The following is a 27,913-nucleotide window of genomic DNA, read 5'->3' as shown; positions in this document are numbered from 1 at the left end:
AATAGCTTCAAAATAAACAACAGCTGAATAAAATTGAACAACAGACAAAGACTTCCTTGATCTTTTGTGGTGAACTTTTTTTTTAATTTTATGTAACAATATTACTTGTCATACAAAAAAAATTGAAGAATACTTTCTGATAGTACTTTTACATGGTATTTACTTTTCCTTACAGATAAAATAAAAAAAGAAAGAATGACACTTCTTGTATATAGCCTCTTATAACTATAAATTATGAATAAACTTATATTCTATGAGTAACAAAACTGCTTCTACTTTGGCATAATAATACTATAAAAAATTTGTTTATAAACATGTCACTTGCATAAATAAATGGCAAAACTTCCAGAAAATCAAACACATTTTTTGATGAGGCTAACTTCTGTGCGTATGAAGAGCTAGTGGACATAGTTAATACCTTGAAGAGTGAATTGCTGTAACTAGCTGTAACTACACGTAGTACTAATATGGAATCAAGAGCACCAAAACTTCTGACAAAATGACAACTTAATAAACATTGTTTTCTGTTGGTACAAGGGTTAGCATATCTGTGCCCATGAGTTGTTACTAGGTGTCCACATAACCGCAGCATTATGGACTCATCGTTGACAATATCCTAACAAAACCTGAAAATGCTTGACCAAAAGGGAATGTGGACACAGTGATCTTAAATCATAGTCAGTTTATTGTTAACATATATGCAGCATTAAAGACCTAAGTATTCCAGAATTTATCCCTACTTGGTATTACTTCTATTGTGCGGTGACAGAAGAAGACATTGTACCATGACTTCCCAACCCATTCCCTCTTCCATTATAACAAAACCAACAAAACAGATGTGGGAAAACTTTAGGGATCAACTTCACTGTTCTTTAAGCTCTTTCCAATATTCCCTTTTCAAATATAACTTTGAACAAATAAATCAGAAGACATTTTCTACACATCCACACAGGCAAAAACTTTGTACCTGTTAACCACACATTGTAGTTAGAGCGTTACATGTACAACAACCATGAAGTAGGAATACAACATCATGCAAACAGGATGGAAGTATGAGGACTTATTCTTGCAGTAGTATTTATACCAGACTTCCAAAGTGCAAGTACAAATCCATGATCATTTCCATCAGCATGATCCATTCCATTGGACATGATCCATTCCACGTACAGGATCCACTGCATGGACATGATCCACTGCATGGACATGATCCACTGCATGGACATGATCCATTGCATGGATATGATCCATTGCATGGACATGATCCATTGCATGGACATGATCCATTGCATGGACATGATCCATTGCATGGATATGATCCATTGCATGGATATGATCCATTGCATGGACATGATCCATTGCATGGATATGATCCATTGCATGGATATGATCCATTGCATGTGAGTGGAAATGAAACAAACTACAGACTAAATTCCAGCAGACATGTCCTTTTTTGAGAGAGAGATGAAATAATCACGAGTCCACATGGCATTTTAATTGACAGGTTGAATCAGCTTCAACAACGTTCTGGTTGTCTCCTGGTCCTAATTTGAAACTTTCTCTCCTTTCTCAGCAACTTCTCCTGGTAGGTAATAACCTTTATCGAGCAAGGCTTTGTTGATGCAAATATCCTCTTCACCTTTAGTGTTGTAAAGTTTCAGGTAAAGGAGGTTGTCGATATCTCTGAGGAATTTAGAAGAAAGGAGGTTAGTAAGAATCTTATTTTTCTGGGGTTACTACTAGCCTTCCACACTGAGTCATACATACTACGGTATATGTGTAAATTCCACTTTCTTTGGGAAGTTAATTGCAAAAGTCAATCCGTGCAAGCACCAGGGATGAGCTTGGGGTAAAAAAAAAATCATGGAACTTTGCAAAAATTGCGGTATAGGCTCCAGTTTGCGTATGCTACAGTGTGCTAGGATAAGTTTTTGTCCCCCCTACAGGTTGGATATCCATAGGTTATGAAAAACATGCGAACGACGGATCAAATGATACAATGCTATTGTTAGAAATTCACGGAAATTGAGAGGTGTCAATCTCGGAGGTAGAAAAGAAATCATGGATATTGACAGCAAAATGACAGCAATAACAGGATCATCCTGTTTAACTCTTTTCTTTCGTTAAACCGAGACAAAAAAATAATATGCTCACCTTTCAACAACGTAAGCCACCAATGGGTGACCTGTCGCCACATCTTCAAAGTAGTTCCTTTGGACAAAAGAAACAGTTTAATCAAAAAATTAAAAAAGCTAATATCTACTGCCCTTCCATAATTATTTTTTTTATTTTTTTTATTTCTTTATATTGGAGGGGGTGGGGGCTGATCAAAACTAATGCTGTCTTCCATAAAAATTTGGGATTAAGGGCTGAGTACTAAAATGAGAAAAGTGCATAAGTAGACTGGAGACAGGTAAGATAAGTCAATTATATTTTGCCGATTCAACATTCTTCGGGTAACATCATACATATGAGATCATCATACATACATACATCATATGTAGTAGATCATCATACATATCTATAAGTTATACTAAAGAAAGTTTACGTTTAGCTTCACAATTTGTCAATGATTTACAGATTTAATGCTTATAAGTTGCTTTTCGCAAATCCCATACTATGCAGCACTAGTACATATCCAATGCAATGACGGTGGGAACCATTAACCAGTAAATTAGTGTAAGGTCTGCACTGTACTGAATACACTATGCCATAAGCCACGAGTTCTCAACTGGCGGCAAACAGGCCTAATCTAGCCTCTGAAATATTTCAATCCAGTCCAAGAAAAAAATGTTTTACAATCTCGCATTAATCAGTTATGCAGACCCTTACTAGCTGTATGCTTGACCACCACTTGACCACCACTAGCTGCATGCTTCCCAGTATATCCTACTTCTTGCTTTAATCTAGGTTAAACTGAGACATTGTTGTCTCTGGCACATTTTATCAACCAATGTTTCATTTCTGCCCTCACAGAAACTTAATTAAGAACCCCTACTTTATGCTATTACTGGTATAAACCAAATGCTGCTTCTCAACTTCCACGCAAATCATTAAAATAGTATATCAACTTTAATGAATTTCTGTGACAACATTTGACTTGGCCAAGCAAGAATAAAGACATTACTTGAATATTCACCTGGAATTGTCTCTCTGTTCTTTACATTCCTGACTCTCCTCCAGGCCATCCAGTCTACACTGAACAGCCTGGAATGGAAGGTGTAGAAACTGTGGTAAGGCTGGCCTAACATCCTTCCTAGTGACCCAATCTGATGTTCCGTAATCTACGTGAAACACCTGAAGATTACAGAAAGAACAGAAATCAGAAAATTGGATGGAGGTTTAGGTTTATATATTGTATGACGATTGCTGTGGATTAACAATGGGTCTTTTGCAGTCAAATTTACTTGTACCGGGAATCAAAATTCCTTGTTCCAGTAATCAACTTTCTTCTAACAGGCATCAAATTTCTTTCTTCTATCGAGAATCAAATTTCTTCTATCGAGAATCAAGTTTCCTCTACCAGGAAATCAAATTTCTTGCAACAGGAGTTAGACTTCCTTACAAATATGAAACAAAAAATAGTTCTAGCGGCTGATTACGTTGGTTGACAGCTGCATTGACATTACGTTTGCTACTTCTCTCACCACCAACTACATTTGGACGGAGGCTATGGTGCAAGTGTGTTGTGTCAATATCACTGCAGATGTGTAGATCGTAACAAATTTGTTCTTGAACAAAACAGAGACACCAACATTTATTACCCTAAAGCGGTTGTAGTAGCTTTACTCAGACTCGCTTTAAGGAGTGTTAGCTCAGTGGTTAACGCCAGTGCCTTTCAATCATAAGGTCCCGAGTTCGAGTCACTCCAAGATTAATGTATGTCGTCCAGTTACAGAGTTGTTGACAATTGACAATTCATAATCATGGACGTTAAATATGAATGTAAGGGACTGACTTCAGTCAGCTTGAGGCTATGATAAGCTAATGATGGCTTCTTCGCGAGTTCCTGCTTGCAGGAGGATCTAAAATACATACATATATACATAGATGCTTCTAAGACTGGCAATGTATGGTCATTTTGTCATACACACAAGTTATATAGTGTTTAGTGGTGTTGTAAAACGTTACTTCAGAAATTTCGAAAACTTGAAAAAGTCTGCTGGTTTTCAAAATACAATCGCACCCAACACCGGGGAAAGGTGTCACCCCCAAAAACATTCCAATTCGATATCGTTCATGTGGGCCAGGTACCATAGGTGGTACTAGCTACAAAATTGGTCTGACACCTTAACCCCCCTCCCACCTTCCCCCACCCAAAATGCTCTAATACAAACACACCAACATGTAGCATGAAACTGCAACACGTTCAAAGAAGTTGTACCAATGCTTATAACTGCTATAAACACATGCTATAAACACACAAATGCAAAAACACTCAAACACATAAAATAAACATACATAAACACACAAATGCTATAAACACAAGAACCCTAAAGATAAGTTGTTATTTGTCAATAACTGGTGTGGCAGAACTAGCAGCAAAATTGCACCTGATTGATGCAAAAAGAAATACTTCACGGCATTCCTCCAAAACAATGTCACTATAAAGTTATGAGAGTGAATTGATGGAAAGTGGAGCACGGATGAAACTTTTTCCGATAAGAAATTCATCAGTCCACCTTAAATTGACCTTGGTGAGGACACATACCTCAATCTTATCTTCATCCACAAAGATAACCCTGGAACGATACCATTTCTTGTCCTTGCTGTACTTTGCCAAGACAATTTCTCCTAAGGCAAGAATTGTCATGTCATGGCTCTTTGTACTTCCCTTGCTGCAATTATTACTGAAGGGAAAATTAAAAAAAGGAAAAAAAAATTAATAATAAAATCCAACAATTGAAACATGCCAGATAGCAGATAAAATAGCAGGATGACTTTGTGAGCTACTCCAAATTTTAAGATATTCACCTAGTAGAGGAAGCTAAATCTCTGGTATGCTCCTTTAATGATACAATGATGATAGCATCAGCTCCTCAGTGCAGGCCTAATTATTAAATCTATTCCTTTAAATGCATTCAAATAACCCAACCAACATATTCTCCAGGGATGTAAGTGCAGCCAAAAAAAAAACCGGAAAATTATTCGGAGACCCCAGGTGAATGCCGTCCTAACACATCCTACTCCTAGCTCTGACTACTTACACACTATCGTTACTGTATGTTAGGCTAGCTTAGAAGTATTAGCGCTAACACATCCTACCCCTAGTTCTTACTACTTACACACTATCGTTATGTTAGGCTAGCTCAAAGTTACGGATACGTCGCAGCGAAACTACGGAATAAAAAAGTCTCACATTCGAATGCGATCACAAATATCGACTTTCATATGCGTATCCTGTAGATTTCCGCCGCTCACAAATATCACAAGCGTTAATTCCAAAACTTATGTCGAGCACCAGCAGTTACGAAGGTATTAATTAGCAGTCCAATCAACATGAATTAGGCAAGGTTTTTCAACGACAGAAATGAGCTATAGCGATTTGAAGTTCGCACGTACGCAATGATATTCACATGGCACAATGTTGTACAGTGCAATGCGATGATGCGAAACTGGAAATGGTATTTTGAGTGATCGATGAGTGAAAATTGAAGTTTGCTTGCTGCAACGGGCCAGGCATTTTTGCCGCGTTGTGTCTTTGATATTCGAACAATTTTGTGGAACTTTATTGGAATTATAAAAAAAAAAACGGATTTCCGTAAAAATACGGAAGACTTATTGGAATTAAAAAAAAAACCGGATTTCCGTAAAAATACGGAAGACTTACATCCCTGATTCTCTTTATTTCATATGTGCAACAGATCACCCTTGAGGGACATGCAACACCATTTATCCTAATGCATTATAAACATGTTCAGGCGATGACAGTCCTATGGCTTCCCATTGAGCCTTTTGTTGCACCCGAGTAACTGACCTAGTCATCTGGTGTGTAAACTAAGTAGTTCAGCCACTTTAACTAATGAGCCTTGTATGGTTTTAAAGGGTTATTTCTCAAAAATTAAAAGTGATATAGAAATACAACCTGGACTTATAATTAATTAAAATTAATCTTGTGCCTAAAGTCATCCTTTAAATCCCAGTTATGTTGACTTGAATTGGAAACATCCTCCCAAGAGCCTCATGATGTCACCTCCATCTTTGTGAATTCTACCAACATTACAATGTTTCACTTATCATCAGTTCATTAGCCATTTAAAGTTTTACTTTGACATAAGACGTGACAATCCTGAGTTAGCAAATACTTTGAAAAAAAGCATATTCGAACTGAATGTAATTTTCAATCAAGATGCATGAGGTTCTTCTTTTTTGGGTCAAAAACCATTTACTTTTTGAGCTATTAATTTTTAACAACAACACACAAGCATTTCTTACTTGATGGACTCATTGAGTGATTCCAGTGTCTCTCCCTCCTCCCAAGGTCTGTCCAGACTTTTGGAGCAATGAATTTGTAGCTGCTTCAAGGGTGTGGGCCCAAAGACGAACTGGACCCAAAAGTGGATGGGCGAAATCACGGCTGTGACCAAGATGCAGACAACCGACTCCTCGGGAAGTAAATCTACCACATTGTTGATGCAGTAGCAATCGGTGGTATCTTTAACTTCATCTGAAAAGAAATATGAAACGTTCTTCAGACTCAATTTTATAATACATTAAATTGTCAAATTATGACGAATTTTATTGAGAAAATGAAAAAGAAATTTTTAGTAATTTTCAGTCTCAATTTTATAAGATAATACATTAAATTGTCAAATTATGACAAATTTTATTGAGAAAATGGAAAAGAAATTTTTAGTAATTTTCAGTCTCAATTTTAAAAATAATACATTAAATTGTCAAATTATGACAAATTTTATTGAGAAAATGAAAAAGAAAATTTTTAGTAATTTACATCTTTTAATGTGTAGTTAGGCAGTGTACCATATTTCATCCAAACAGAATTTAGTCCAACACACACAAACTTTCATGGTTACCAGTATTTTGTACAATGCTCAACTTTGGAAAGAATGTGACTTTCACATTTGAGTAGGTGCTTTGCACCATTCTAAATGACTCTTTCTTGACTTCAAAATGAATATCAAACACAACTTTCCAGCAATTCAAATTAAAAGAAAAAACAAGGATTGGTACGAGGTCATTCATCCATCAAAATAGGAATCTTTGTACAGTTTACAAAGTCATTGAAAGAAATGCTAGGCATTTTCAGTTCTGAAAGAGATGATTTGGGGCCATAACTAAACTTAATTGGTACAGTGTTATTGGGTTACTTCGCATACAGTGTAACACATTTGTAAGCTGCACTGATAGACCACTGTCGGTGCCATGTCCATAAAGCAAACTGTAACCACTATTTCAATCTCATTTTTAATCAACAAAACCTTAAATAATATGGACAAAATTGCAAACTGTGAAACGAGGAAACATCAATTTTGTATCTTGGATTATTCCACCTACTTAGCGGAATTATACAGCAAAATTAAAATCATGGGCAAGGTTGAAGAAATGTTTTCTTCCTCGAGCGGTTTGACTTCCAAACTTTGTACGAGAGTAATACTTTCTATTTCTGGTGGAATCTGGTGAAACCATTGATGAAACCACATAGCTGCGGGATAGAAATAACCCCACCAAGGAAAATCAGCAAGATTGTCGTCCCCGCTATCATTGAATGCCCTTACTATAGCTAATTTACCGTATGCCATCACGTACAAGCTGTCATTAAGAACTCCTGCAAACAACATACCCCCCCTCCCTATGACCTACAAGGGTCACAGTTTTCAAGGTTTAATAGTTGTGTGACTAACATTTCAGATCTTGGACGCAACTATTCGTCTTTGGACAGGGAAGCCCGAGCCACTGGTGTACAGCATGAGCCTTGGTGCATTTTGGAAGTTTCTTTGGGGGTCTTTTTCTCGACAAAGGCTCAGCAGGAATGTTTTTCCTGATTGGGACTGTGGGTAATAACAGAAAGGAGTCACATTCAAGGCACACAAGCCACACTTTTGTTTTCTAGAATTTGTAAACGACAAATTTTCCCTCACAGGCCGTAACCTTTTCTTTATAACCCCATTACAATCATATGCCCTCTGCAACCATCTGCCTTCTACAAACCCTCTGCAACCATATACACAAAAACCAACAGTAAAACAGAACTTTATAATAACATTATGACATATTTTGCACTTTGACTCTAAAGTGTATGGTTATTTATAGTGATAGATTAAAATGAAACCATCTAGCTTGTCAAAATGCTGGAAAGACTGAAAAGTGGTCAGCTTATGACATTCAAGGTTTTACTATCATAGCAGACTCTGAACAGTTTTTTTTTTGTCAACACATGGTATTCAACCCCCTTCTGTGACACCAAGAAAATTAGAGGGCATGCCCACCATCCAGAAGTTACTTTTGAATGTATTTGGCCATTGTAGTTGGCTTATCTCACAGGCAATAAGGATGAGACCCCACACAGACAAGGGCTCAAAACTGATGTATCTGTAAAAGATAACTGATCACATAAAACCATATCAACTGAGTTTTTTTAGTTCAGTGGAATGTTCCACTCTAGTATTAAACATGTAATACCGTGGTAATTGTTAGATAAACAGAGGACTAATATGTACCATCACAACTATAGTACATTGTGTGTTTACCTAAAAACAGTGCATTCTGCAATAAAAAAATTTAAAAAAGAATATTCTGCACAGCTAATATAACAAATGTTCATTCTGCATTACCATAGCAACAGCACATTCAGTACTACAAACCATTAGCATACTGTTTATTTCATAGCAGCATGATGTTATACAATAACAAAACTAAGAAACTGCATTAATTTAATGCATACTACCTGGATCAGGGTGCTCAAACTGACAGCTGTCACCACGGTAACATCCTTTTCCTGATACATGGAAGTAGCACACTTTCTTGTCCAAGTTGGACTCTGTAATTGAAGGGAGAATAACATGAAAGTACGTACAATTCTGTTAAATGCAAAACAAAGTATCCAACTCACAGTTTGTATCACTACAATATATTCTATAACACTAGGCCTTTATCTTTTGCATAAACTACTGGCTAACTATTGTGTTAGAAATTTATCAAAACGTTAAATTTACCTCAGAAGAACAAGATCTAACAATTGACACCACTGATACATAATTTGTATCATCAAGACTATAAAAAGTGAGCATGTTTCTTCTCTCACTATTTGTAGCACAAAACTTTACTTCTTAGAAGCATTTGTTGCTAGGAGACAATTTTATTTTCTGAAAGGAATCTCCATTGGCTGTTTAATTTTCCTTGTCTCTTGTCAATTACCATTCTTCACTACTTGCACATTGTCTGTTTTCTTTGATCAGGTTCCTATTATGTTTTCTGGCCTTTCATCTAACCATAAATGACAACAGATCTTACTGTAGCCCATAGTAGCCATCTCTGGGTCATCTTCATCATATCCATATGTATTGATCTCTGCATGGTAATGTACTGCCATGGGGTCAAGTTTAGCCAAGGCATCCATAAGACTATCTGGACTCTCAGGTAGTCCTGTATCTGAGTCAGCATATCCTCCCTCTTGATATCTGTGATTCAGCCAATTAGAAGATGCTATCTCTAGCTCATCATCTGTTTACGAAAACAATAAATGTTAACAACCATCACGCAGAAGATCTGGAAGAGTGTGTATACTCTGCAACTATTATTAGTGTATGCTATTAGCGAGTACTTCTTAGAAATGGTCATAACTCATTAGTTGTAGTCGCCCTATAGCCTACACTTGGTTTGTGTTGAGAATTAATTGTGCTTCTATAATTTCATTTATGACGCTCTGACACAGAATTATTCCTTAAGCACTAAGACAGCCATGTGAGACATTATCCAAACGCTGCCTGTTATCATCTTGTCAACGGAATTTAAGGATCATTTTGCCTCAACATTGCTCAGATGGACAATGTGCGTGTTCTGGAGACTGGTCATGCACTATCACTATCTACCTTGGAACGCCATGGAGGACAAGTTTACTCCTTAAAAAGTTAAATGCAGAAATTTTGTTGCTTCATTCATTACGAAATCAAATTGGAAAAAGAAAGGAATATAAAGAAGGATAGTAGGCCTATATATAGGCCAAACATGACGTAGCAAATAGAATAGGACAGATGTAGCATACTTACACTGAAGGTAAAAAGCAAACAGAATCTCTGTGAATCTATGTTTTTACTTTTCTTCATTAATGTATGTTTGAGTATAGGGTACTCATAAGAGAAAAGAAACTTTAACCAAAAAACATTTGTGAAATGTTTCAGTGTTCCTTGTGTTGGGTACAGTTTGTTGGTTGTCTGATAAAGCAATTTCACATGACAGACACAATGTAAAGTATTAAGGCTCTTCTATGAGTTACTAGAAAACCTTGCAGTTTTTCTACAACATCTTTGAAACAAACTTTTTTTCACATTCTATTTATTTATTATGTGAATACACCTGTAAGATTTGTAGCTGAAGCACAAATAGCTTATTTCAGCTTTTTAAAAACTCACCTTCTACGCTCTCCTTCTTCAAAATGTCTGACGACGCCAAGCCAAGGTTGACTAGTTCTTGGTTGACATAGACTTCCATGTGAGAGGTGCTGATGGTGAGGTTTAGCTCTATAGCTTTACTGCAAAATAAAAATAATTAACATTTAACTGGGGGTGAAACTGTGGTTTCCAGGACCAAGGGTCTTGGTTTGTGAAAAGTGGGCACAGGACCAGGGGACCACCATTATCTAGGAAAAGTTGGTTGATTGGCTTGGCGCTACTACGTTTTAGAATCAGCTCCTGTGATATATTCTCTGGGATTTAAAGGGAGCTACATGGAAAATGAATAAATGGGGGACAGTTTTTTGGCCCCCTGGTCTTTGCTAAAATTCAGCCATTCTTCTATCCGAAAACTTGTTCATAAACATATATGAGGGTTTGAGGGTGATAATTCATTTATAACAGACATATTTTAGTTCATACAGTTCCAAAACAATAGTAACAAAAACTTTGGTTTCCAATCTTACTCTCTTTCAAAGTTATTAAAACTTTGTTGCATGATGACAATCTTTACTTTAAAAAAGGACAAGGAATAAGAAGAGGGTGGGAGGGGGTCAGAGGGGTAGATATGGGAAGAAGAGAAATATCATGTGACTTGTCTTAGCTAATTATTAACTCACCTTTTGTCCTCAGGGACTGTCACCAAAAATCCATTCAACTTTGTGTTGAATCCTGTCAGTTTTCTAAACATTGTGGTGGCTTGTTCTGACCATTTCGCTAATGGATGGAAAACAAAATAACTGGGTATTACAAATAATAACAATACTAACCACATTTGTCCCTACTTGAACATATTAACCACTACTGTCCACTGTCCCTGCTTGACATTTTTAATTGCTGCTATCCTAGTACAAATATATTAAATCATTACTGCCTCTGTTTGAACATACCAACCACTGCTTAAAGTTCCAGTTCCAACAGACTAACCATTATTATACAAACACTTAATTGTATTCTGGTCATTTGATTGGTCAATTGCTCATTGATTGCATGCAAAATCCGCTCTATTCCACTCTATGAAATCGAACCATGGGTTATACTTTTTTGGTAGCACTTTTTTCAATGGTAAGAGAGCAGAGAAACCTGTCTGTTTAAAACAATCTGTTGCATGAGTGCATTTTACCCATCTTCATATAATATGTTGTATAAAACAAATAATGAAAGATGTAATTTGTTCCATAAATTACATCTATCAACTCATGAAATATTTGCACTATTGCACTCATAACCATTCATTATTTGTATACTATCTCTATCTGAAGATACTAATAACTTCCGTCTTGTTAAACAGTCTTTGTCTCAACACCCCTCTTCATATTTCGTATTAAAGCTAATATATTCCGTAATATTTGGTATTAAAGCTTACTCACCTTTACAGTCTTTGTTCCCAGCTGGCACAAAAGGAGACACATGAGCCAATGAACACTTCACAACTTGTGCCGGCATATCATAAAATTCAGCTACCAGTGGCTTCACGTTAGTTTCCAAAACCCACTCCGAGTTCCCATAATCGACATAAAACACCATAAAGTCCCACTTGCTTTTCCCCTTCGGCCCCACGCTTCTCACTTCCAAGATCTTTCCTCGATACCAGCCGGAGTCCTTCTCAAACTTAGCACAGCAAAAATCGCCCACACCCAAACTTCTGGCACTGTCCATAGCTTTAACGTTTTTAGAGTCGTTGTAATGCTCTTGAAGTTTGTCGTTGAGGGCGTCAAATTCTAAGACATCGGGCGCGATGAGGTGTACGTAGAAGTCGTTGGGGTTAGCAATGAAGGACATGGCCACAAGAATCCTGTCTTCAATGATGGTAAGTTCTTTTCTCAGAGTTATCTCTTTTTGCCTTTTCTTGGCTTTTCCCAGTTTATTGCTCTCATTGGAGTTGGTCTGCATCTCTGATGACTTTCCCTTAGCTTTGGTGGTTTGTTTATTTTCCTTTCTCACAGGCTCAGAAATTGTTTTTCCTTCTGCCTCCTTCACTAAAAGAAACAAGAAAAACAGATATATAAGGTAAAATATTGTAAAAACAGTGTTCGTTTGGCATAACAGAACTTTTTATACATCAAGATACATTGTGGCAGCAAATTCTATGAACCATCCCAACACCAATGCTGCAAGTGAAACAAAATACTTTGAAAATGTGAGAGCTGGAAATATGAAGAGGTCACAAAGGACATGATTATCCTGTGACCCTCAGTGTTACTGGTGCCTGTATGAATACACTAACATTGCACAGTGTGAATGAACTGTTACAGTCATAATGATCTCAATACAACTCGATACCCTATGCCATAACATTGAATTTCCAGAATACCATTGGCTGTAAGCAACAACTTTTCCCAAATGTTTTTTTTTTTTATGAAATTCCAATTTCAGGTACATAATTATGAAATGTATTGCAGTATTCCTTATCATTTGACCAGGTCACTGGTAGAAAGGGAACAACACTCTTAAATTATCCTGCATTTTAAGCAATCCTCTCTTAGACAACAGCTACCTGCTGGTCTTCTTTCAACAGTTTGTCCGGAACGTTGTGATGTAGAAGATGCCGGCCATGTCGGCCTCTCAGAGGTCGGTTCAGAGGTACTGGGCGGTGTTTGCGCCTCTGGTTTAATTACTGTAGCTGGTGATACGTCTATGTGGCTGTGTGGTACTACCCGGCTATCAATAAACTTGGCAAGCCCTTTTTCAACAAGAAGCTCTGCCACATCTACCTGCGAAGAGGACACACAGAAGTAGACTGGATGTGCGCATTTGTTACTGGACATATTGTCCCTATTAAAATGGACAAGAGTTAAACAAACAGAAACATAGATAATTCAAAACCATTAAGATAACAAACATGAAACTATTCCCGGTGACTATTGTGTTTTTGTTGTTGTGAAAAGTTAGTAAAAACTGATAAAATAGTTTTCCACATACCATGTTTGGAAGCAGTTGTACAGAACATGAAAAAAGCAAATTTACACATGTTACACTTGTCGTCATAGAGAAAGAGAACATAAATCACATGATATGTACTTTAATGTGTAGGCTTAGATACATGTATATGCTCAGGTGTCTACTGTCTAGCCCTAGGACTGTAGGCTTAGGAAAAGTTGTCGTTCAGATTTTGATTTTGTAGAGTATAGTGTCATATGAGGGTAGTGTGCAGAATATGAGTGTAGTGTGTGGTATATGAGTGTAGTGTGTGGTATATGAGTGTCGGGTGTGGTATATGAGTGTACTAGTGGAATATGAGTGTAGTGTGTGGTATATGAGTGTAGTGTGCGGAGTATGAGTGTAGTGGAATATGAGTGCAGTATCACAAAATTAATATTCTAAAACAGCTTACCAATTCTTCCCTAGTTACGCCTTCTTCGAGTTTACTTTCTTGGCAAAAAGAAAGTCTAACAAATGTTACTCCATTTGGTTGCAGTTTTAACTCCACCACATCAGCTCGTAGACACTTGTCGATGCACAGCGCATTGAAGAACATGTTACATTCGTTCGTCCATTGACCTGTTTTCTGCGGTGGTGTGATCTATGAACAAGAAAGGTTTAGAAACAAATATGGACAAAGGTTTATGATGCTATTCCATAAAGGAATTTATCTGTTATTGCAAAAATATCAACATAGATTAAAACAACAGACAAGTTGCAACACAAATCCAAATGTGTTACAGCAGTTTTGTATAACTATCTCTGTTAATATTACAGTAAATGATTAATAAAATGTACACCACAAAAAGTGCTGTGTTATTTAGCAATGTCCGTACAGAGTTGAGTCTTGCACAGTCTTGGCAGATTTTGGAACAAAATGAATATTACTTGGTTATCACTTCTGTAACAGACTTGTAAAGAACTGTGTTTTTGTGCACCCAAACTGGTACAAACTTTGAACTGGCTTGCAATCTTTTTTATTCTTTGTTGTACTGCAAAATTCCACCATCCTATTTTTGACTGAGTATATTACACCAGTAATACTAAGAAGCTAGGCTAAGTGTGCATACTTTCAATTCTACTGGAACTTTCAGATCTGTTTCAAAGCATACTTCAGGAAAGGTGGCCTCTGAAATATAACTTGCGAAAGTTTTTCTTAAATATTACAACAAAAATGTGTTTTACAAAAAGCTTAGCTTCTGGCAGTTTGCCAGAGTCCAGCCAGGTCTGGTTAAAAATAATGTTATGTTTCTCCTGCCTCTCATCATTACCCACACCTGACATGCAGAATACCGCAATTGTTCATTAATCATATCGCCCAACACGGCTAATACCTGTGCCAAGGCGCATCGCAACGCTAAGGGCGGAACCTCGTAGAACTTCTTGTGGAGGCAGCGAATGTTTCGGGTAGTCAAAGCCTCCGAGTTGCCATAGTCGATGAAGAAGACATGAACGACGATGTCTTGCTGGGTTGAATTAGGGTTGGTTTGCATCGGGTACTGGACGTCTATTGATCGATAAAAGAAAAGGCAACTAGACAATGACAACACAAGCAAAATATTGACTACTTCTGATACAATAAATGGTTACCCCTGGTGGCGGAAATGATTTAATGTTTAACTTACGAAGAAAAATATTCCACAATGTCGGTTGAAAAATACACAGATTTCATATCTTTCGCTTATCTTGAGATATGGTTGAATGGATGCAGTAACATAGTTTGACTGACTATCCTCTCCTTTTTCCTCCAGGAAGTGGAACGACGTAGTTAGTGGTCTGTGATGTCATCATGGCAGATGCTATTACTTTACTCTCCTATTGTCTATCTTATCACTAAATTGTCCTTGAAATTTGTTTGTTTGTTTATTTATTAGTTTTATCACAAAAAATTACAATGTGAAAGGAATTCTTATATAAAGCCTGAATTGGCTTAACAGGGTAGAAGACTCCCTGGTTAAAAGAAGAAAGAAAAATATAATACAAGTTGAATGAGCAGAATTATACAGATACTTTAAGGAGTAATAACTAGACAGGATTACAATGTCCTAATTCATGCGATACATTTGGAATGCTTACGTTAAAGAGGTCAATGTTTTCTGTAATTCAGAATGTCATTAAAATACAACTTTGTTATAGAATGCTATAGCAAGACTACTTTCCTATGTGAATGGATGACTGAACATACAAAAAGCATTTTCAGCTCCATTGCCACGATGACATCATTCACTTTGCTGTTGCTAACTCAGGCATTCTCACAAACTTATCACCAAATTGAAAAATTGTCATGGTAAAGTTTTGCAAATATCACTTGCCTACAATCTGAGCTCTGTACCACCCTCCATCGAGTGACCACCTTGCACAGCAGACAAGGCCTCGTTCAGGAATGGGGATAGGAATGTTAGCTTGGCTGTAGAAGTTGCTAGGAAATCAAGAGAGAAATCTTTAGGATTCTTGATGAGTCTGATAACTTGTTCAAGGAATATTAATTTACTGCAAGGAACCATTTTGTATACTTATTATAAATAACAGACTAGGGAAAATGCACCAAGCAAAATGATTAAAGGGTGACCATTTGTTGCATTCATTCAATCATACACACCACCTTAATTCATGCGCGTCACTTACCCAGGGTGTGTAACCTTACACTATATTATTTTTTATCATGGGCTAGTAACGATGAAAGAAAACGTTGCTAAATCAATTCTATGCAACATGTATCTTAACGGTTGGGTCTTTTAGGTGGGCCAGAATGTGAAATTATTATGAGTCTAGTATATGACTGTGGTAGAGGAATTAGTGCAGTGTAGTATCACAGCATCTCTTTACAAGCTTATCTTGCACTATGTCTGGAGAGGGGGCATAAAAATCTCTGAATTGATCAATGCTTACTGTAGGGACTTACTTCAATTGTTGTACAAGATCCATCACACAAGATCTCTTATCTTGAATCCAGAAGAGGGACGGACTGACGACGTGGCTGATCACTGCTTCGATCTGGTCACCGCACCTCGGTGATAACAGAGGTATTCTGGACTTGGCAAGAGACAGGTTAAGCCCACCCGCAGAGGAATGGGATGAGAACGTGGGACTAGGCGTCGGTGGATGGTGCGTAGCGTGAGAAGAAGCGACACCAGACGGGTGTGGTGGAAACTGCTGAGCTCTTTGACCCTCTGGGATACCTTGTGCACCACCTCGAGTGTCCACATGTAACTGTGCATTTGGTGGAGCACCATTGAGCTTGTTCATGTTGTGCACCGTCCTTGCCCGAGGTGGAGAATGTTTTGCAATTTGGGCAATGTCGGGTCTCCTCAACTGACTATGACCAGCAGGCGGCATGTGAGAAGGCTGTGGCTGTGTTATGGGCACCGACACATCCTTACACTGATGCAGAACACCTACATCTTGAAAGGAAGCTAAGAATGACTGGACGGATGGAGAGAGAGCATCCTGTCTTGAGTTTGGCTCGGTTTGTACAATCTTGCTCTCAGGTTCGGCTTGTACAATCCTGCTCTCAGGTTCGGCTTGTACAATCCTGCTCTCAGGTTTCTCAACGGAGACTGTTCGTTGCAACGAAGCGACATCGATATGGACGGATACCTTCTGCGACTGATTTCCTGGGCTGGTATTGGCAATATTCTCGGCAGAGTCCGCCTTATCTTTCGCTGAAGACGGGCTCGACGATTCGGAGCCCTTGGAGGGTTTCGACGATGCAGACACAGGACAGTTTCCTGTATCTCTTCTTGGTGAGATCTTTGTTGATGGTTTGGAGGATTCAGTAGCAGAATCTGATTCTGAAGAGGACAAACTTCCCTCCCCTGTAAAAAATTATAACAAAATAAATATTACCATAGCAACACATAGTTACACACCAATTGTGCTCTTTTCAGTTGGTGGTAACTTATATGATTGTAATCTCTTATGACGCTCACAGAAAACCAGTTTTATAATATTCACGACTGATACATGCCGCCAACTTGTTTACTATGTTGTGAGATTTGTATGGCCAAAATTTCACACATGATTGAACATTGACCTTCACCCCCATACAGAAACTTATTCATGTTTATGCGGACTAACCAAAAATTGTCTTCTATCCAAACAGTAACTATTACTTTACCCATGCTTACAACATTAGTTGTCCTCCTTTGATTACCCAAAACTATTTTTGATTAGGTCAGTTTCTTCCTTTTTTTGGAGGGGCTTTTTCTTTGTTTTTTATAAATCATGGATCCACTGCATTTATATTCATAACAGACATACAGTTGCATCATATGACTTACACTGTAAACATAAAAGATTCTACCTCCAAAGGGACTTGTTATAAAAAAAAAAAACACCAAATATTGTAACACTCACTTTCTGAGTGTTCACAATTTATACAGACAAATGCTTACCATTTGATGATGTAAAGGCATTGGATATTTTAAGGAGATTGCCAAGAGCAGACTCAACTGCCGAGTTTGCTTCCTGAAACTTTTTCCTGAACTTCTTTGATTCTGTTGAAATCTTCATGAACTTCTGAGAGCACTCTGTAGCCTGAAAGAAGAAAACAGGGATAGAATATTTATGCTGGAAATAAACTGAACATGTATTATGTTTGATTCCCTCCATCTTCAAAAGGCAGTGACAGGGACACATTGATAATGAAGTGTACCTCAGAAAAACAACTCAATTATCTGATTGGTGACAATTGTTTCCTAGGCTTACTAGATCTTTCTTAAAGTCCCATCAACTGCTGAGTTATATGTTGGACACAATTCCAGAATTGTAGCCTAGAATCAAATCTATAAAAGGCATATCATATGAGGGGGTGTAGCGGCGTAATTTGACACCACTACTCTTTCCGTCAACTGTTAGCGCTCTCAAATACCCTTGTGGTATCGCTAGTTCGAACTTACAGCACTTTGACTTTCGACTTCGACCGCTCAACACGACGAGCTACCAACGACGTTAATCGCCTACATTAATCGCCTTATATTTACTTAATCGCCTACATTAATCGCCTTATATTTACTTTCGATCGGATAATTCTTATTAGCTTGGGAAACGTTCATATCCGACCGCTTGAGGTATATTTTTATTGGAACCGCATTCCTTCATTGCGTTTATATTAACTTTTCGTATTTTGTGAAGGATCTAAACATAACTTTTTATTATGGATGGATCCTATATTTTCAATTAAGTTATTTCGCAACGGACCGACCCAGTGGACCGGAGTTATTTTTGCTGTGCTAGACGAACTGGTGAGTAATAATTTCGTTTAAATTTGTTACCACCAAAGGGGCTCTTTCCACAAACCTTGTCTATAGTTTCCATCATGGAGGTAATGTAACCCCTCACTTCCGTTCTTTGATTTTCCAACAACTCCACCTTCTCCTGAAGCATTTTACGATACCTCTCATTCTGAGAAGCCATTTTGTTCTGGTTTCAGTACCAGGTAATGAAGTGGCCCTAACAACTCATCGACGGTTTCAGTTGATCAAGCCTGTGAAAATTAACAGCAGTTTCTTCATGATCAGTCATGATTCAAAAAATTTACCAAGCATAGCCTACAGTGAATTTGCAAATACCTCCTATAGTCCAGTTAAGTGTATAGGATAAAAATACATTCAATCAAAGGAAAACTTTGCCAAGAGAAAGGGGGAAACAACATTCAACACACACAAATTTGACTCTTTAAAGTTTAAACCTGTGTGCATTTAATGCCATATGAAGATAGTCAAAAGCTTCATTCTAATGCCCACAAGAATGTTACAGTTGTACTTAAATTATACACAACATTCTAATTACTAGCCTGACGTTAAAACTAGCCTAACTGTAAATTGTTTGTGTAACGTTCGTAGCCATAACATGTAGGTCTAAGTTAGGCCTACTCTAACTTCTAATGTAGGCCGTGGTCTAACAAATAACAGTAGGCCTAGGGCCTACTTAGAACTTATTTCGGTAACGTTCTAATTTGACACGCGATTCTCAAGATAGCAAGACTAACACTAACCAAATAAGCCGCGGAAGGGCCCTGAACCTCTTTGGCGAGCTAGAAAGTTTACATGGATGAGATAAGTAGCGACCCTTTTGAAAGTTCCTCACAACTGTGGTGTGATCTAGGTGAGCTCGTCACCAAGTTCGAAGCTCCTGTCATGTTATGAACGTCAGTACGCAGTGCAGTCGCACCTGGATATCTGCCAAAGCACATTGCCATGTGTTTATGTTTTGAAGGATTCCGCAACCCCGTGGAATCAACGTTGCCAGAAACATAATTCATTCGGGAGCTCTGGTCCAACGCAGCAACTCACCTACGATTTTTAGTTCTGTTATTATTCAAATGACTTTTTCCCCTTCTCATTTTCATTATAAAAAAAACAAAGAAATGTTTTGCACGTCACGATTACGTAGAATAATACCTCTGCATGGTTGAATGCCGATATGTTATGAAGATCCGTCACGCAAAACCATTTGGTTAATTGTATGAGATATATTGTGGTGATTATGTGACTATAGCGACAATTGGCAAAAAAAGCTAAATTTCCAAAAATAAAACCTCAGAAAACTCCAGATATTAGTTTTCACTAACGGTTTTATGATAGGTGGTCTAGATATCGTTTTAATAGCAAGTTATAACAGTTTATCATACAAACGATAATTAGGAAATAATGCAAAAATAAAATTAACTGTGGAATTAACAAATTCTTTGATTCAGACCTTTTAAAACCCCATGCACCCAAATTTATGACGAGTCTCATGACTAATTTGAGCAGTTCTTGACTTATCGAACAACATCGTATACAGTAACATCTGACTGTATTTCTCGTTTCGTCTTGTAGCTCCTTTAGTATTCTCCCGAGCTTCAATTAGTCTTGAGGAGACTTCTCGTTGGCATCCACGTAGGACACTCTACCCCCCCCCCCCCCACTCATCCACCCCTCCCTCCCTCGCTCCAAGGAAAAAAAGCATATGCTTTGTCCCAACTGTGCTATCCTTGTGTCGATTTGAGCAGCTGGGTCAATGCGATCGGAGCTTGATTAGGATTGGAAAAACAGCACCAATGCGTTGCATTGTTTAGGATGCTTGCAATGACAAGCTATCGAGACAAATCATCGGGTTTTGGCATGACCGGAATGATTGTTGGTGGGTTAGTTGTGAACGCATCTGGTTGCCATCTTTGTTAATAGGCTGGAATCCAGTTTCTTACGTCAAGACCTAGTTTAGCTTATTGTTAAGTAGAAAACAATGTTACCTGTCACTGTTATTTCATGCAAGGCATCAAATTTAAGCCAATTTCAACCCTGACCTACATTAATTGTCCTTTCAATATAACTTCGACATCCAGAAAGGAATATTCTAATATCTGTCTCATCCTTTTCTACATATTGGGTGGTTTGATGGCTTTTTCCTATATGGTGACAAGCAGAAAATGGCTAAACACCAATTTTTAGGTTTTACGACGTTTTACCTCTGACGTTGGACCTATTTTACGTCAACAATCACGAAGGCACAAGGTTACATGATCAGGTACCTATACCCACCACTTTTGAACTTGCTCGGACTGACGGTGTATTGAGGAGTTGGCGACACAAAATTTACAAATCTATACATTTGACCTCAGCTGACCTTTGTCCTCGATCCCAAACACCAAAATCTGCACCACTTTAAAATTTGTCTATCGTTCTCTACGTGTGGTTTAATATCTGTTTCGTAAATGTTGACAGGCAGAAAATGACTAAAAAACGATTTTTTAGGTTTTTTCCGATGACCTTTGACCTATTTTATTACTTTTTCCAACATACTGACAAGCAGGTAATTGCTCAAAACAGATTTGGAGTATTTGACCTTTGACCTCAGACCGTTAAATATCAGTTAAAGCATTGAAAAATATATTGCAAATTATTTTTGTTTCAGTAGGTTTCCGAAAACTTCTCATCATATTGCCCGAATTTTCACAAAAATTTTGGGTTGGGGGCTGCAGTAAATGTTTGTAAAGTAACGTTTGGAAAGTTACATTGTAACTTCTCCCTTGGTCTTTTAGGTTCACCATGTTGTTTATTTTTATTAATAAAATATATCTCTGAACGCTTAAATGAGAATTGAATTAGTACTTACGTATTCCATAAGCTGGCTATAATAACTTCGGTAATCTGCAATTATAGATGTAATAAAAAAGAGGCCATTCAATATAACATTATAGAGCACTTTCCATGAAATGACTACATGCCATTTTTCATGCATGTTCTTTTCAAGTTTACTAGGCTACGTTTTGTAGAGAGTGTCCTTGAAGCAATGAAAGGAACTGTAATCAATGCAAAAAATAAGAATGTGCCTCTTCAAAATGTGCATGCATGTTTGCTACTTGAATGGAACATGCATGGGTGTATGAATAGACTCACACCTTGTCAATTGCCATATTGTAAATATATATGCTTTGCAAACCCATATATAGGTGGAAGTTGAAGTACACGTTACTGGTCAAAACAACAGCGTATAAATAAAATTAATATAAACAAAAAATTAAACAAAACATGTGGCTCCTCAAAATTTCAAAATAGTTTACTACTTGAATGGAACATGCATCGGAGTATGAGTAGACCCATGTTCTTTTCCAGCTGTATATACTTTACAATCCCTCTATATAAGTGAAAGTATACACAATGTAGGCCATGACATTCAGCGTGAAGGGTATAATTATATAACAAAAATAAAAATTAAAAAAAGCTTAGCATATGTTATAGGGTATTTTTCATATTTTCATCTCAGAGTTGGGGCTGAATTTATTATGTTCGTTACCTTTACTGTGTGTTGGATATAATGACATATTGTTTGTAGAATTCATGGAGCTATTCGGTATAATATAACTTCATGTATAGGAATATCATCAAGGGCGGCGGAAGCACTTTCAATCTGGGGGGGGGGGGGGCACCGACATCAAAGGGCACTTTGCAGAAATTCGATTGGACTGATGCAGACTTATATTTAGTACCCTTTATAACTCTTATTGTATTATCTTATTTGCGTATACACATCACTCCATCAACACCCCCCCCCCCCCCCCAAGGAAAATATGCATACTAGCACTGCAATATCCAATGTGCAAATTGGGAAACAAGGAACAAGTTTTCTTTTGAGACAAAATGAGGTGAAATCATGCTAGTTGCTAACAGGGACGTCGCTAGAGGGGGGGGTGTGGGGGGGGTCTCACCCCCCAATCTTGGTAAAAATGACGATAGTTGGAAAATTTGAGTGCGACAGTCGGAATTTCCGACTGTCGGAATTTCCGACTGTCGCCAGCTTCAATTCGGAATTTCCGACTGTCGCGCTCTAATTTTTCTGACTGTCGCACTCTTATTTTCATATGTTCTTGTAATTTGTGAGTGACATAAAATTTTCGATCAAAATTGACCTTTAATCAGTCATATTTACCACGTTTTCCTCGTCACATTGAGAAATTGTATCTCGCGATCCTTATACTCCACCATACAAAACTTCGTATGATTTTGAATACTCTAAAAAAAAATACAACGTTCGCCAGCTTCATTTCGGAAAATTTATGTATTAATTTTGTTATTGGGTGGGTCGACCCTGTTCGCTAGCTTAAAGTAAGTTCAGGATATACCAGGGACGTAGCCAGGGGGAGCAGGGGAGCGACTGCTCCCCCCCCCCTTTGAGTGTCGAAAAAAAATGTTTAAAAACTTGTTTTTTAGCATGGTATTTTGTCAGTGCTCTTTTGATCTTGAATACTCGTCAACTCCGTTAACTCGATTATAATCGTAATAACATGCAGGCCTACTGATTCAACTACTTACTTAGTTTGGCAGATGCAATTAGATAAATTTAGCCTATAGCCTATTTCAAACCTACAGTTGGTCACTGCGTAATAAAATACATATTGCCTACCTAACCTCACTCGATGGAATGTCACGAACCGTATGCACAACGACGACGACAAGTTCGTTCTCATCCGTTCTATGATTCGTCCTAAGTTGTTGCACGAACAGCATGTTATGAAGCTAAGCTAGTAATCGTACGTGATACGCACTTCCTATAAATAATTATTACACTGTTAATACACGGAGATAACGATATTTTTTTAGGCCACTGCAAATCTGGCTGTCTTACAAAATATGAAAGTTTATATTGTCCATCAATTAAGTTCGTCAAATGTATTTAAGTCCAGACATTGGACAATAAACAAGAATCATCCTTCTGGAAAAATTGTAAAAGAGCACTATGTTTGTCTTTCTGATATATTATGTAAAAGAACATGTAAAAGAATTCAAACAGGAAACAAAATCTGCTGATAATATGATATCATATGATAATGATGAAACTGGCAACAAATTGCACCAGATCGCATCTAAGGACCTTCAATTGTTCAAAAAAATCTCAAGGTTTTTTTTCCGCTGAACTTTGACCTATTTTATTACTTTTTCCAACATACTGACAAGCGGGTAATTGCTCAAAACAGTTTTGGAGTATTTGACCTTTGACCCCAGACCGTTAAATATCAGTTAAACCATTTTAAAAAACATATTGCAAATTGTTTTTGTTTCAGTAGGTGTCCGAAAACTTCTCATCATATTGCCCGAATTTTCACAAAAATTTTGGGTTGGGGGGCTGCAACCCTGCAGGGGCTGCAGTAAATGTTTATAAAGTAACGTTTGGAAAGTTACATTGTAACTTCTCCCTTGGTCTCTTAGGTTCACCATATGTTGTTTATTTTTATTAATAAGTATATATCTCTGAACGCTTAAATGAGAATTGAATTAGTACTTACGTATTCCATAAGCTGGCTATAATAACTTCGGTAATCTGCAATTATAGATGTAATAAAAAAGAGGCCATTCAATATAACATTATAGAGCACTTTCCATGAAATGACTACATGCCATTTTTCATGCATGTTCTTTTCAAGTTTACTAGGCTACGTTTTGTAGAGAGTGTCCTTGAAGCAATGAAAGGAACTGTAATCAATGCAAAAAATAAGAATGTGCCTCTTCAAAATGTGCATGCATGTTTGCTACTTGAATGGAACATGCATCGGAATATGAAAAGACTCACACCTTGTCAATTGCTATATTGTAAATATATATGCTTTGCAAACCCATATATAGGTGAAAGTTGAAGTACACGTTACTGGTCAAAACAACAGCGTATAAATAAAATTAATATAAACAAAAAATTAAACAAAACATGTGCCTCCTCAAAATTTCAAAATAGTTTACTACTTGAATGGAACATGCATCGGAGTATGAATAGACCCATGTTCTTTGCCAGCCGTATATACTTTACAATCCCCCTATATAAGTGAAAGTATACACAATGTAGGCCATGACATTCAGCGTGAAGGGTATAATTATAGGCCTATAACAAAAATATAAAAAAAATATATAAAAAAAGCTTAGCATATGTTATAGGGTATTTTTCATATTTTCATCTCAGAGTTGGGGCTGAATTTATTATGTTCGTTACCTTTACTGTGTGTTGGATATAATGACATATTGTTTGTAGAATTCATGGAGCTATTCGGTATAATATAACTTCATGTATAGGAATATCATCAAGGGCGGCGGAAGCACTTTTAATCTGGGGGGGGGGGGGGCACCGACATCAAAGGGCACTTTGCAGAAATTCGATTGGACTGATGCAGACTTATATTTAGTACCCTTTATAACTCTTATTGTATTATCTTATTTGCGTATACACATCACTCCATCAACACCCCCCCCCCCCCCAAGGAAAATATGCATACTAGCACTGCAATATCCAATGTGCAAATTGGGAAACAAGGAACAAGTTTTCTTTTGAGACAAAATGAGGTGAAATCATGCTAGTTGCTAACAGGGACGTCGCTAGAGGGGGGGTGTGGGGGGGGGTCTCACCCCCCAATCTTGGTAAAAATGACGATAGTTGGAAAATTTGAGTGCGACAGTCGGAATTTCCGACTGTCGGAATTTCCGACTGTCGCCAGCTTCAATTCGGAATTTCCGACTGTCGCGCTCTAATTTTTCTGACTGTCGCACTCTTATTTTCATATGTTCTTGTAATTTGTGAGTGACATAAAATTTTCGATCAAAATTGACCTTTAATCAGTCATATTTACCACGTTTTCCTCGTCACATTGAGAAATTGTATCTCGCGATCCTTATACTCCACCATACAAAACTTCGTATGATTTTGAATACTCTAAAAAAAAATACAACGTTCGCCAGCTTCATTTCGGAAAATTTATGTATTAATTTTGTTATTGGGTGGGTCGACCCTGTTCGCTAGCTTAAAGTAAGTTCAGGATATACCAGGGACGTAGCCAGGGGGAGCAGGGGAGCGACTGCTCCCCCCCCCCCTTTGAGTGTCGAAAAAAAATGTTTAAAAACTTGTTTTTTAGCATGGTATTTTGTCAGTGCTCTTTTGATCTTGAATACTCGTCAACTCCGTTAACTCGATTATAATCGTAATAACATGCAGGCCTACTGATTCAACTACTTACTTAGTTTGGCAGATGCAATTAGATAAATTTAGCCTATAGCCTATTTCAAACCTACAGTTGGTCACTGCGTAATAAAATACATATTGCCTACCTAACCTCACTCGATGGAATGTCACGAACCGTATGCACAACGACGACGACAAGTTCGTTCTCATCCGTTCTATGATTCGTCCTAAGTTGTTGCACGAACAGCATGTTATGAAGCTAAGCTAGTAATCGTACGTGATACGCACTTCCTATAAATAATTATTACACTGTTAATACACGGAGATAACGATATTTTTTTAGGCCACTGCAAATCTGGCTGTCTTACAAAATATGAAAGTTTATATTGTCCATCAATTAAGTTCGTCAAATGTATTTAAGTCCAGACATTGGACAATAAACAAGAATCATCCTTCTGGAAAAATTGTAAAAGAGCACTATGTTTGTCTTTCTGATATATTATGTAAAAGAACATGTAAAAGAATTCAAACAGGAAACAAAATCTGCTGATAATATGATATCATATGATAATGATGAAACTGGCAACAAATTGCACCAGATCGCATCTAAGGACCTTCAATTGTTCAAAAAAATCTCAAAGGGGAGGGGGACACCCCCTCCCCTTAGACCCCTCCCCCATATCAATCGCAAAAAGTGCTTCCCTTTTCAAATTCCTGGCTACGACGTTGGGATATACATTGTCTCTATGGTATACAATTAAAACACTCAATGCTAATCTACGGAAGTTTAAAAGTGCCATCAACATAAGCAAAAACTTTGCCCCATAAGGTAAAAATGTATTGAAAAAAGTTCGGAACAAAAGTGCAGTCGCGAAAGATGGGGTGTCTGACTGACACTGACCGTATCGTTGACGATGAGTGCGGGGGGGGGGGGGGGTACAAGGCAGCAGTCGGAATTTTCTGACTCCAAAACCCATCCAGTTGGAATTTCAGCCACTACACCCCCCCCCCCCCCCAATCATCAGGCCTTAGCTACGTCCCTGGTTGCTAATGTAGGAATCTTCCGAATTAGAGTTTATTTCTTGTTAATATCTTAAAAAAAAATTCCATTCGAAATAGCTTTGAGTTTGACCCAAAGAAATTCATTAAAAGTCAGGGGCGTAGCCAGGATTTGCAAAGTTGTATGCACGACTATCTGAGCGGAGCGCCACCATCAGTTGGCGCGGAGCGTACAAGAAAATTTTTGGTTTTACAAACCCCTCAGATGGCCGGAAACGGCCCTTCCCGAGTGTTCATTCTGGTTCCCTGGCCTCTTGCTAACTTGATACACCTCAATTTTTATGTAGAAAAAGGGAACATTTTTAACCTGAGGAAAAGTGGGGGGGCACGTGCCCCCCCCCCCGGTCCGCCGCCCTTGAATATCACATAATTTGTGTGTATTACTGGAACTGACGCATGCATGGGAACCTGAAATTTATTGTACAAAGATGTAGCATAACCAGCGCTATATACTATAAACTATACTGGTGACACATATTTATAAAGTCTGCGGGATAATAGTATACAAATAATGAATGGTTATGAGTGCAATAGTGCAAATATTTCATGAGTTGAAAGATGGAATGTTCCATTCAACGAGGCACAGCCGAGTTGAATGGAACGAGTTACATCTTTCAATGAATGAAATATTTGCACTATTGCACGAATGGAAACCATTCATTATTTGTTTTATACAACACCTTCAAATTTGGATATAATTGGATGTAAAATGCACTCATGCAACAGATTGTTTTGAACAGACTGCAGGTTTCTCTGCTCTCTTACCATTGAAAAAAGTGCTATCAAAAAAGTATAACGCATGGTTCTATCATCATAGCGTGCAATAGAGCGGATTTTGCATGCAATCGACGAGCAATTGACCAATCAAATGGCCGGAATATAATTAG

General features: G+C 37.7%; 1 protein-coding gene across 3 annotated transcripts; it reads right to left on the bottom strand.

Moving 5' to 3' along the window:
* Window positions 1–1,456: 1,456 nt before the first annotated feature.
* LOC139961492 (tudor domain-containing protein 1-like) lies at window positions 1,457–19,791 on the bottom strand. 3 transcript variants are annotated; one of them, XM_071960686.1, is made up of 19 exons: window positions 19,616–19,791; window positions 18,846–19,032; window positions 17,942–18,083; window positions 16,450–17,362; window positions 15,860–15,966; window positions 14,882–15,054; window positions 13,960–14,148; window positions 13,123–13,339; window positions 11,996–12,604; window positions 11,246–11,342; window positions 10,587–10,705; window positions 9,469–9,678; window positions 8,903–8,995; window positions 7,860–8,006; window positions 6,433–6,664; window positions 4,709–4,847; window positions 3,137–3,294; window positions 2,152–2,208; window positions 1,457–1,680 (listed from the first exon to the last, which is right to left on the bottom strand). In XM_071960686.1, exons 2-19 carry the CDS (start codon window positions 18,960–18,962, stop codon window positions 1,542–1,544), a joined length of 3,858 nt encoding a protein of 1,285 aa, XP_071816787.1. In that variant the 5' UTR covers window positions 18,963–19,032; window positions 19,616–19,791; the 3' UTR covers window positions 1,457–1,541. The 3 variants fall into 3 exon arrangements, with proteins under 3 accessions (XP_071816787.1, XP_071816786.1, XP_071816788.1); XM_071960685.1 differs by having other exon boundaries at window positions 19,543–19,790; XM_071960687.1 differs by lacking the exon at window positions 7,860–8,006 and having other exon boundaries at window positions 19,543–19,787.
* Window positions 19,792–27,913: the final 8,122 nt, after the last annotated feature.

The sequence above is a fragment of the Apostichopus japonicus genome, chromosome 20 (assembly GCF_037975245.1).
Source record: "Apostichopus japonicus isolate 1M-3 chromosome 20, ASM3797524v1, whole genome shotgun sequence".
Lineage (NCBI taxonomy): Eukaryota > Metazoa > Echinodermata > Holothuroidea > Aspidochirotida > Stichopodidae > Apostichopus > Apostichopus japonicus.
The sequence above is the reverse complement of the archived record's forward strand: the minus strand, read 5'-3'. Positions and strand labels throughout refer to the sequence as shown.